Source organism: Schistocerca americana, chromosome 6, assembly GCF_021461395.2.
Source record: "Schistocerca americana isolate TAMUIC-IGC-003095 chromosome 6, iqSchAmer2.1, whole genome shotgun sequence".
In the NCBI taxonomy this organism is placed as follows: domain Eukaryota; kingdom Metazoa; phylum Arthropoda; class Insecta; order Orthoptera; family Acrididae; genus Schistocerca; species Schistocerca americana.
In genome coordinates, this window is record NC_060124.1 from 332,045,045 (window position 1) to 332,058,207 (window position 13,163).

Consider the following 13,163-nt stretch of genomic DNA (forward strand, 5'->3'; position numbering starts at 1 on the left):
GATATACATTAATTACATCTCACAAAGTAAATGCTAATCAGAGCCTTGCTGAAGTGATCCTATGCCCCTGGCAGGACTGCCGATGCTGCCCACCCATAAAATTATCTGTCTGTAATTTTTTATACACAAATTTTATAATCTTTTAATAAAAATGAAGCATTATTGAAACATGCTACTTAAATGAACTACATTGATTTAAAATATTGTTTGTGGCACACTGTTTCAGTACAACATATAATAAAGAATGGACTTCATTTGTTCCTCATAAACTATTAATGATGAATAAATTTCTAATTAGAAATAAACAGGCACTATTACTAAGAGGTAAGAAAATACCCCTTTACTGAAATTTTGTTTCTATTATAATTTTACTTTACATTTCCTTTCTGTGAGCAGAGTAAACTTCATTGATTATGTAATTGGGGTGAATATAGCTAAATTTCATAGTTGACTTTCACACACTCTCAACCTTAAGCAGATTTTTATCATCTTCAATTTGATGAAATTACATTCACAATATCCTGGCATTTTTTTAAATATCATGAAAGCTGTTTTGATATTTGGAGAACCATCTCCTAACCTCTTCTTTAGAAACAAATTTAAAAAAAAGAACATTCAATATCTGTTATATTTTGTACAAAAATCAGCTGTCATTTTTCAAGATCAGACATATAGCTTTCATTTAAAACTTTTCCTGACAAGTAATTAAAGTCACATGAAATAGCATGACACAGGTGATATATGTTTTCCATTTCACTTATTATTCTATGATACAATTTAAAACAATATGGGTCAATAAGTTTTGCTCCAGTCCTCAGTTTGTAGAAACTGGCAAAAATAAGAAGCCTTCAGGAAAATAGCATATCTGTATTAGCATCCATTTGCCAACCTTTGAGATCCTACAACAGAAGTAGCAGCAAGAACTCCATTATTGAACATGAGTGAGTTGTTTAGGTGGCTGCTGTGTGAATCAATTAAATTACTTCGCATAATCCATATCAGCAATAGATGTCTGTTTGGTTGCAGTTATCTGGAAAATTTTCAGTGCTTTGGTAATGAAATTGCATTATGTATTAACTGATATCAACCATGAAAACCACGACGTAATAAAAGCACAGTGAAAAGAATTATTGAGGATGAGAGCATGGCTATGCTTTGGGAAGAAATGAGCTTGGAGATCATGTGATCAACAACAGAAGACAACAGCAGCTGTCAAAACATTGTTCCTGAGAAACCATGACAGAGCCGTGACACGATGACGAGGGTGAGTGCAACAATTTGAAATGCATTGTGGAGTGTTTTGATGTACCATGACATAACAGCCAGTGTGAATTGCCTTTAAAGGTACTGTGGATTTGGAAAGACATCTTAGCACAGAAAAACATAAAAGGATGACACCGGTTGCAACCAGCTACACATCTGGCTCATGCTCAGTTTTATGAGTGAAAAACATAGGGCTGTAGTTAGAAATGTTCAAACCACAGAAGCCACACTGACAAATCATACTGCATGGTTCTTCATGACTTCTTTTTCTTTTTGCTTCACCCTGTACCTACACAGGTTCAACATGATTTGATAACCGTAACGGATTTGGCATTGGCAATGTTGGAGGGTGGCTGGATCTGGATGCCATTCCTGCCACCACACAGTTTTCTAAAATCATTCATACAAATTGATTGATTATGCCAGCAAATTAAATAAAAAGCTATTTCTAAAAATCTGAGATTGCACCAAATTTGACTTGTGGAAGTATTAAAACAGAAATCATAAATCTGTGACTGCACCTCACACTGTATACATTATTGCCAAAACAATGAATACAAAGTTCCGTACTTTGACCTGGGGACCTATGCACGCAAACATGTTGCACTGGATATGTTCCCAGCTGTAATTCTATATTTTCGTTACAAAAGCAATGGTATTAAAACAAAGGTACTTGACTTACAAAGATGTCCAAATGAAACTTCAGATAGTATTGCCGGTTATACTATGGATACTCTGAAAAACCATTACCTTACCAGTTCAAAATGAATTGCTTTTGCTAGTGACAATGCAAATTTTAACTCCAGTGGTCTTGCACATGGGAGAGAGAAAAATGTGTATCATACTCTCAAAAGACAGTTAAATGAAAGCATAATGGGAATTTGATGCCATACATATATATTATAACATATCTTGTAACAGGGAACTGATTCTCTCCCTTTATATATAGAATTTTTTGTTAACAAACTTTTCTACTTTTTTACATGCATACAGTAGGCACAGAAGAAGTGAAAGATTTATGCAAATTGGTGGGCATAAACAACAAATAACAACAAAGAAAAAAAGAAAGAAATGATTGTATGGTATTATTGATCGTAAGACCCCATCTGGAGTTGTGCAAAATCATTTGGAAAATCTAGTTTTGTTAGGCATATGTTTAGTTTATGACTTTCGACTGAGACTTGTCCGGTAGGGAAGACTGTTGTACCTGGAGGATAGTGTACATAAGCCAGGAGATCTCTTTTGGAGTACTGCTGCATGGTGTGGGATCCTTACCATTTAGGATTAACAGAGAAAAAGTTCAAACAAGGGCAGCACATCTTGTATTATTGAGAAATAGGAGTGAGAGTGTCACAGATATGATACAGGATGCGGGGTGGAAATCATTAATACAAAGGAATCTTTGATTGCAGTGGGACCTTCTCACAAAATTTTGGTCACCAACTTTCTTCCCTGAATGTGAAAATATTTTGTTGACGCAGACCTACATAGAGAGAAATGATCATCATAATAAAATAAGGGCAATCAGATCTTGCACAGAAAGATATAGGTGTTTGTTTTATCCATGCTCTGCTAGAGAGTGTGTAGTGATTAGAGAATTTCTGTGTAAATTCTAGAACCACTCAGCCTTCTACTGTCTCAAACACATGATGTTCTAGATATGAGTGTGGGATGGTAGAATCCTACCTACTGTGCGTCACATGTTTGTGTATGCGGGTTTAAAATCAGTCGCGGGAAGAAAGTAGATGTAGTGGTCGAACGGCACCAACAAGTACCTGTCGGGAAATCCATAGAGGTTTTAGTGCACTTGTATGGAAGAACCATGGAGTTTTTATGCTGCTCTGTGCTTTTGTGTCATTGTCTATTGTTAGTGTGAAACAATAACAGCTGAAAAAGTGCTCTTGTAAACTCTTGACTCAGCCTTGATAGAGACAAGATGTATTTTCTGATTCATTTTAAGAAAGTCATGGTAGTCAAGCCAACTTTCTTTTAACTGTAACTCATTTTGTTTCTAATGTTCGACAGTATGAGGTACTTTCAGAAAGTTGCATATGTATGTTGAAAGTGTGAATTATGTTGTGCATTAAAGTCAAATACATTGTTAACTGATGAAAAGGAAAGTTTGTATGTCTACTCATTTTATAAGTAGAAAGAGGCTGAAAAGTTCCTGTACCTAGCACTATTCAATGGAGAAGAAGTCAATAGATTTTCCAGCAGCTGATTATCCTGTAAAGAGGGGCTGCAAAATTCCAAGTAAGTCACCTCATAAAGAGGTGGAATGTGGTTTGGGGAAATAAATCAGTATAACCCACACCCACACTCACACTTATATCGTCAGAACGTTAGAAGTGGAATAACACAAAATTAATATGAAGGTGGTTCAATGAACCCTCTGCCAGACACTTAAGTGTGATTTGCAGACTATCCATTTAGATGTAGATGTAGAAGATTGTCAGGCAACCAGTGTTGTCAGCTCTTTAGTGTTACCCAGAGTGCACCATGCAGAGGCGAGCTGATGTTGCATGCTGAACAACACTGAGAATTATTGGTGGTACACTAAGATCAACCTCCATCTAATGACTGTATTGAGCAACATTATGCCCCCTGAACTTTAATAAAAGCAGCTGTATTTCACGAGTTTAAACACATGCAAGGCAACCCGCAACTCCCTACCCATTAAGATGCACTTATCCTAGAAAGGAACCAGATTTGATCAAGAAAAACATCCATGAAAACATCCATGGAACTACACATCTCAGTTCAACTTAATAGTCATGGGGATGAGACTGGACAGAGGCTTGCCCTCTACATTGCCAGAACTTACCCCGCATAAGAAAGATAACACCTGTCTCTGACCAATTGCACAGAACGTGGGCAATTATTAACAGAATACACACCAATCATGGCAGAAGCACAGACTGTCTTCATAGATGGGGTAAGGTTCCATCTCCAAAAAGCAGTTGTGGAGCAGCCAGGCAAACCATTCAACACATAGTTACAGCGTGTCCCAGCAGGCTGTATTATAGTACTTTTGACAATTTCCTGATGGGAACGAATGACGCAATTGATTATATTAAAAATGAAGGTGCCTGTTTGTAAATTACGTGTATTATTTTTTGCATTATAGTTAACTCTGTGCTTAAAAAGCATATGATAAATAAATCCATACATATTATGAAAACAAATGTGTGGTTGTGTGTGTATTTTTATGTTCCACATTTACCTCCTGAACCACAGGACCATTTTCAACTAAATGTGGTACACATATACCTTACAGCTAGGCAATAATTTCTGGGGGGGGGGGGGGAGGGTGCTAAGAATCACCGTCTACCTATCAAAGGGGTGAGGGTGGAGATGAAAAAGAAACGTAGCCTGTGACATGTGACTTCCCAGACTTTATTCACCCAATATTTGAGAATGAGAACACTTAGTGTCCTGCAACAAACTAATTTCAAACCCTTACAAATTTTCTTCTTGTTGACAGTTCCTAGAAAATGGTGAAAGGAAAAAAATTTTGTCGCTTAGTACGGTACTTTTCCACCGTTCATCAGCAGAAGTACTGCATGAGGCATGAAGTTATAGTTTATTACTTCTTTACTACTAGCTGTAGATGAGATACATTTGCAGACAGTATTCACATACAGCACTGAATGTAACTGCAAAATTATATCATTGCATGACATACGTTTCAAGAGAGAGGATGTCATAAGCAATGAGATGTGTCAAAAACTGCAGCATTATGCATGATGTTTAAATTTATTACTTTTCTGCTACTAACTCTATTCACAGTGAATTTTGGAGCCAGTATCCACATATGTCATTAAATATGCTTACAAATTTACATCATTATACACCAAATAGTTCAGGAGATATGACATCAGGAACAGTGAGATGCACGAAAAACTGCTGCATCATGCATGATGTTTAAATTTATTACTTCATTGTTCTAACTCTATTTGCAACACATTTTGAAACAGTATCCACATACACCACTGAATGTACCTATAAAATTATATCACTGTACAACACATCGTTCAGGAGATATGACGTCATAGACATTAAGCACGAGGCCAGACAGTGCATGGCATGGGCATGGATGCACAGCTATAAATAAATATTTGGGAAACGCCAGGTTTCCCTGCTAATAAATAAATCTATAGTGTAACTAGAAACACATGATGTTTGCAGGTCAGTGTTTTAATCAGTGATCGGTTTTAGAATCATATGAAGAAACACTCAGTAGAGACTGCCACAAGCCGTTTCAGCATTTTGTACTGTTTATGTTGTGAGACATGCGGTAATGTTTTGTGTAACTGTTGTAAGTATTATGAGTTCTATATGTTGAAGAGCTGTAAATTATATTAAAGCTATTTGGGGTATACTGTTAATTATTCAGTTAGGCTAAAGGGATTTAGGCTGAGCAAAATTCAGTACATTTTTAAAATTAGTTACATAACATTGTGGATGGTTATACTAGACTTCATCCATCGTGCACCATCTTGTACCATAAAGTGGAAGGTCTGGTATATCATGGAACACATTATATTTGCAAATGAACTGACAGTGAGTTTTTTTACTGTCTTATCAATTTTCCTTTGTCTTGAGAAAGGAAATTTGTGCTGATTCTCAATAACTTCTGTTTCAAAATGTTTTCAACTTTCAACTGGTTTCCTTGCTGGTACACAGTAGAATAATAACTTAACACAGACTATTAAATACCAACAAGACTTTCTCAATTTCAACACCTTTAAATTTGAAAACAGTATCTGTTCCTAGGTACATGACCCTGTGGTACATTCGAATATTTTTTTCACATTTAGAGAAACCTTACTTTACCACAGTAATTTTTATACTTGGAGAAAATGACTGCAGCACACAAAGTAAATGCTATCATTTCAAGTAGGAATAAGATAATATATTAATGAGAGCACATTAAACATCTATTACAAGGCTGGCTAGAGGCAACAGTCTGAAATGTATTCCAAAGTGCAAGACTCTCCTCTACCATAAATAATTAATCTTCTTGAACTGATCTTTCTTTTTCTCTCCAGAGAATCCCTGATAGATTTTCACATCAGCATAGAACATTCAGTACAAACCCAAATCATTTGATATCAATTTGATTAACAAAGTGTAATGTGACAGGCACACAATGGCAGCTTTAATGTGTTACTGGTACTGTATGTAAAGTATTACACAGCCTTTTACACACAAGTTTTGTAGATCAGTTTCAGCTGAGTTTGCACTTGATTACCTGAACATCCAGAAGGCCCTTTCAGCTGGAGAGAGGGACACGTGCCTCCGGGAATAGAAGTTGCCACGAAAATTGCCCAGCCACACATCATAGCCTGCATCTGCAAACACGTATGCTGTGCAGACACACACAGCAGTAAGTTCTTCATTAAGAAGAGGAAATTGCTTTAATAGTACACTTAGCCTATCAGCACACAATGCAAGAACATGGTAGTACAGTGTGCCACAAATTAATGAGAACTCTGAAAAATTCAGTTCGAATAAATCTAAAAACATGGTGTTGCAGAGATGAATTTATCTTGTGACACATCTATACAAGTGTGGAGAGGGTGGGTGTGGTTGACAGGACTTTATGGACAGGAGACACCAAAAATGGAAAAATATATCGATTCCCTCTGCATGTGTTCTAAACTATCATTGTGTGTTGTAGAACATTTTTATGATAATGAAAATGAGATGCCTGTTCTGCTCCATCTTGAATGTTAAACAGTGAGATAGTTTATTACTCACAGTCCTCACTCCACACTGCTGCCAGCTGCACATAACCAGGGATGGTTTAATGTAATGTGGGGTCCGTAAGACTGGTCCAAATGCAACAATCTGTCTGCATAGATATCTGCACAAATGTCTGTGCACACAATAAATTACCACAAATCTTATGCATTTGTACAACACAGTACTGCTGTCCAGCCATTTGTTGGTCTATGATAGAACTTTCAGCAGCAAGCAGCTAATCTTTTGGGAAAGGTATTTTAGTTCAGGAAACTAGCTGCTAATGCTGAAAATTCTGTTGTGGTCTGTGTTCACAGCAAGCCTTAAAAATATTGAAGTCTGCAGTTATGAGCACAATTTATAGGGCAAAACATATGGAACACAGCAGAACACACAGTTAATAAAAACACTTGTAAATAGAATGCAGCCAGCTGGAAACAGTGTGTGTACAGTGTCCGGAGTCAAAACCAAAGTTGTCAATGCATAGCAGCTGGTAAAATTGAGTGTTTCATCTAAGCAGCCAAAGGAGAGAATGGTCACACTGAGCTGCCAGAGCACATTTATAGGCAAGTTACAGGCAAGGAATCCTGTCAGGTGGCATGATGTGCACTCTGAAGTGTGACTTCTTTCGATAACACAGCTTGTGGAGACTGTTTGCGGTGCCACACGTGGTGAGGGGTGCAAGTAGTGGTCAATCTCTAACAGCTGTGATAGCTCCACGTTGCTGCTGGAGTCAGTTACAGCAAAAACGTGCTAATGAAGTGTCAGAGGCAGAAAGAACCATATAAATGGTAAAGACAGTAGCTCCTTAAGAGATGGCAGTTTTCACATGTTAATTTATTTTGAGAGTTAGAAAGCAATCATGATGATCGGCAAAATTACTTTGAATAGACATGGACACCTAAAAATATTTACTGAGACTCATAACTCCTCACACAATATAGCAAAATACTTGTATGAGAAGAGTAATTTCTTCACATGAATAGCTGATAGCAACATTGTGATTCCTGGCAACAGGAAGAAGTTACGAAGATTTAGAATGTTTTTCATGAAGGCAAGTAAAATATCTGTTACGAAATGTATCAATTATGAAAAGTTACAAATAATATTTTCACACTATTACGCGTGTTTTGAATTCCAGATTTTGTAGTAAATTATAGGAGTGACCAATGAGTTAGCTTTTATTTTATTTTTGAGTATATGGTACTGTAGCCACTATGTAGCTCCATTCTATTAATGATAGACTCGTTCGTATTCTTAATGTTCAACTTTATTGTGAAGCAATGAGCCAGACATTAACATAGAACATCTAAGACAAAAACAAACACAAAGCAAAGAGTAAATGATTATGTGCACACTAGAGTCTTTGCCATTGCCCCTACACAACAATTCATCTGCGTGCTCCCACACAGCCCCTCCCTGAAGAGCGGAGCTCCAGGAATGTGCGGAAACTTATACCGGACCCTTCACCCAGCTCTTGTGCCAATTTCCGGCTGTATTTCCTCCACCGTTGTATCCTCTCGCGGCTTCATCCGACTCGCTGTCCTACCATCCATTGCACCCTGCAGGGGCCCCTCTTCTTGTCTTACTTCTTCTAGCAGTAAGTGAGCTGGCTTCACCCAGTCTATTGACACAGTAACACACTTATTGCAAACTAGGATAGTCATGGCCTGGTCCGTACGGTGTAGTACTTTATAAGGTCCTGTGTATAGCGGCTGCAATGGAGTTCTGACTGCGTCAGTTTGCAACATTTGCTCAATTCTCGAAGTACGAACGATGGCCTAACGCCATGCCGTGTCACTGGTTGTGGCCTAAGCTCGGCCAGTTGAGCTCTTACTCTCGTTAACAAGTACGGTAGGTCCGTCTCACCTGTACTCTTCTGAAAAAACTCTCCGGGTAGGCGTAAGGTTTCCCCGTGTACTAATTCTGCTGTAGATGCTCCGAGGTCGGGTTTGAAAACAGTGCGTAAGCCTAGTAACACTAGTGGCAATGCTGCTGACCAATTCTCACCATGGCACATTAATGCGGCCTTAAGTATTCGGTGCCACCGCTCTACCATGCCGTTGCTTGTGGTACGGTGTGGTACGGTGACGGCAGAACCCATACATGTTTGCCAGCTCCAGGAACAAGAAGGATTTGAACTGACATCCTTGGTCCATTGTGACATGTGCTGCACATCCGAACCGTGCTATCCTCATCGTCAAGAACGCCCGGCTGACTGTCTCTGCTGATATGTCTGAAATGGGGATTGCTTCTGCCCATCTCGTAAATCTGTTAATTGCCATCACTAGATACCGATAGCCTTCGGATATTGGCAATGGTCCAACAATATCCAGATGCACATGTTCGAAACGACCAGTTGGGCCGTCAACTTTACCCGCTGGCTCCTTCACATGGCGTCCCACTTTACATCGCTGACAATCCAGACACGTCTGCGCCCACTTCCGACAGTCTCTCTTAATTCCTGGTCACACGAAATGCTCCATCATTAATTTTACACTTGCTCGGGATCCCGGATGAGCCAAACCATGTAACTCTTCGAATACTTCCCAGCGCAAATTCTCTGGCACAAAAGGTCTAGGCCGTCCCTGCGAGGTATCGCATCATAACTTTATTGACTCACCTTCCAGACACAGTTTTCTTAACCTCAACCCGGTAGGCATGCTCTGACGAAAAACTTGCAGTTGTGCATCATCCTTCTGCTCTCTCGCCATTGTAGCACAGTTCACTGAATACTTTATTGCCGCAACTCGTGAGAAGTAGTCTGCCACCATATTCTCTGCCCCATTAATATGTCGTAAATGAGTAGTAAACTGGCTTATACACTCCTGGAAATTGAAATAAGAACACCGTGAATTCATTGTCCCAGGAAGGGGAAACTTTATTGACACATTCCTGGGGTCAGATACATCACATGATCACACTGACAGAACCACAGGCACATAGACACAGGTGACAGAGCATGCACAATGTCGGCACTAGTACAGTGTATATCCACCTTTCGCAGCAATGCAGGCTGCTATTCTCCCATGGAGACGGTCGTAGAGATGCTGGATGTAGTCCTGTGGAACGGCTTGCCATGCCATTTCCACCTGGCGCCTCAGTTGGACCAGCGTTCGTGCTGGACGTGCAGACCGCGTGAGACGACGCTTCATCCAGTCCCAAACATGCTCAATGGGGGCAGATCCGGAGATCTTGCTGGCCAGGGTAGTTGACTTACACCTTCTAGAGCACGTTGGGTGGCACGGGATACATGCGGACGTGCATTGTCCTGTTGGAACAGCAAGTTCCCTTGCCGGTCTAGGAGTGGTAGAACGATGGGTTCGATGACGGTTTGGATGTACCGTGCACTATTCAGTGTCCCCTCGACGATCACCAGTGGTGTACGGCCAGTATAGGAGATCGCTCCCCACACCATGATGCCGGGTGTTGGCCCTGTGTGCCTCGGTCGTATGCAGTCCTGATTGTGGCGCTCACCTGCACGGAGCCAAACACGCATACGACCATCATTGGCACCAAGGCAGAAGCGACTCTCATCGCTGAAGACGACACGTCTCCATTCGTCCCTCCATTCACGCCTGTCGCGACACCACTGGAGGCGGGCTGCACGATGTTGGGGCGTGAGCGGAAGACGGCCTAACGGTGTGCGGGACCGTAGCCCAGCTTCATGGAGACGGTTGCGAATGGTCCTCGCCGATACCCCAGGAGCAACAGTGTCCCTAATTTGCTGGGAAGTGGCGGTGCGGCCCCCTACGGCACTGCATAGGATCCTACGGTCTTGGCGTGCATCCGTGCGTCGCTGCGGTCCGGTCCCAGGTCGACGGGCACGTGCACCTTCCGCCGACCACTGGCGACAACATCGATGTACTGTGGAGACCTCACGCCCCACGTGTTGAGCAATTCGGCGGTACGTCCACCCGGCCTCCCGCATGCCCACTATACGCCCTCGCTCAAAGTCCGTCAACTGCACATACGGTTCACGTCCACGCTGTCGCGGCATGCTACCAGTGTTAAAGGCTGCGATGGAGCTCCATATGCCACGGCAAACTGGCTGACACTGACGGCGGCGGTGCGCAAATGCTGCGCAGCTAGCGCCATTCGACGGCCAACACCGCGGTTCCTGGTGTGTCCGCTGTGCCGTGCGTGTGATCATTGCTTGTACAGCCCTCTCGCAGTGTCCGGAGCAAGTATGGTGGGTCTGACACACCGGTGTCAATGTGTTCTTTTTTCCATTTCCAGGAGTGTATATTCCAGTTGACTGAATTGTTTAGGTGACGAAGTATCTGTGCGCTTGCAGAATGCGAAAGTGAGTGGTTTGTGATCTGTAAACAATGTAAATGGTCTGGCTTCCACATAAGGCCAGAAATACCTTATGGCTTCGTAAGCAGCCAGCAGCTCTCTATCATACGCACTCCAATTCCGCTGTGGCTCTGAGTTTCTTGGAGAAGAATCCTAAAGGCTGCCAGTGACCAGCAGTCCACTGATGCAACGCAGCCCCAATCGCCACCTGACTTGCGTCAACAACAATAGCTAGCTTCGCATCTTTCTGAGTGAGCTAGTAAAACCGCTTGCTTTAGGCTTTCCTTGGTCCGCTTGAACGCGCGCTGCATGCTTGATGTCTACTGTAGCTTCTGATTTTTCCCGGTGTTCGTGCCCGCCAAAGCCTCCATGAGTGGCGCTTGTAAAGCCGCAGATCCTGGCGGATGTCTGCGGTAAAAATTCAAAACACCTAGGAACCTCCGCAACTGTTGCAAATCTAACAGGCGAGGCATCTGCTGTATAACCTCGACCTTCTCCTCCAAATGACGGATGCCAGCTGCTGAGACTGCGTGACCCAGGTAAGTCACCCGATCAGGTATCGTATGGGCATTCAACAACCTATAATCACCACAAGGTCTCCAACTTCCGTCTTTCTTCTGCACTAAATGTAAAGGCGAGGCCCATGCTCTATCAGATCTTCGTATCACTCCCATTTCCAACATCTCTTCGAACTCAGCTTTTGTGTCTGCAAATCTGTCTGGGGCCAGCCTTCTCGGTCTGAGGGAGACCGGAGGCCCGGACACTGTGTTTATGTGGTGAACTGTATGATGGGCCACCGTGGCTATCAGCTGCGCCGACGGTTCTCTAAGTCGGCATACTTCTGTCACTCCATATATTCCTAGATGACCCTGCACCACCTCTTTGCCCCTTCTAAGCTGTGATAACTGAATGTCCACCACAATACCGTATGTATATAGAAAATCTGATCCTAATATGCACTCTGCCACATCTGCAATGACAAAATTCCAATGACAAATAATACTAGGTCCTAAATTCACTTCTTTGACAACTGCCATACGTCATTATGGGCTGTTTATTTGCAGCCTTGAGACAAAACGATGTGCTGTCACTGAGGGAAGTACATTTTCCCTTTGGCCACGTGCTGACATCAGGCCCCGTGTCTATCAAATAACAACACGAAGCCGTCACATCCCGGACATAAAGTTGCCGAGATACCGTTAATAAAGAAACATCTGTACTTGGTCTCCATGTTATTTTCGTGGCGAGTATGGCTGCACGGTAGAATGCACTTTGAGGCTCGCTCCCCGAATCGTCGATGATACCAACACAACTGCTCCTTCCCGGCAACTCTGCTGTCCTTATGTGTCGGCAGGACCTCCGAAATGGTAGCTCTCAACATCTCCATCTGCCTCTGCAGCCCGTCTAGCTGCTCCTTGAGTTTTTGAAGTTGTGTACCAGTAACAGTGCGCCGCTGGTTATTAATCGCCACCGCTTCGTATTCTTCCGCCGTCGCCTCCACCTTTGCTATACTGACAAGGGAACCTCCCCATCGTACCCTCCTCAGATTTAGTTATAAGTTGGCACAGTGGATAGGCCTTGAAAAACTGAACACAGATGAATCGAGAAAACAGGAAGAAGTTGTGTGGAACTATGAAAAAAATAAGCAAAATATACAAACTGAGTAGACCATGCGCAAGATAGGCAACATAAAGGATAGTGTGAGCTCAGGAGCGCCGTGGTCCCGCGGTTAGCGTGAGCAGCTGCGGAGCGAGAGGTCTTTGGTTCACGTCTTCCCTCGAGTGAAAAGTTTACTTCCTTTATTTTCGCAAAGTTACGATCTGTCCGTTCGTTCATTGACGTCTCTGTTCACTGTA

The 13,163-nt window shown here is 42.0% G+C and overlaps 1 protein-coding gene across 4 annotated transcripts in view; it reads right to left on the reverse strand.

Moving 5' to 3' along the window:
- The window catches only part of LOC124619874 (lipase 1-like), a 219,889-nt gene that overhangs the window by 108,411 nt on the left and 98,315 nt on the right, over positions 1–13,163 (reverse strand). For 3 of the 4 annotated variants that reach the window (XM_047146497.1, XM_047146494.1, XM_047146496.1), the window contains exon 3: positions 6,518–6,632. In XM_047146497.1, the coding sequence (XP_047002453.1) occupies positions 6,518–6,632 (115 nt within the window). The remainder of the gene's footprint in view (positions 1–6,517; positions 6,633–13,163) is intronic. The other variant, XM_047146495.1, reaches the window with a different exon arrangement.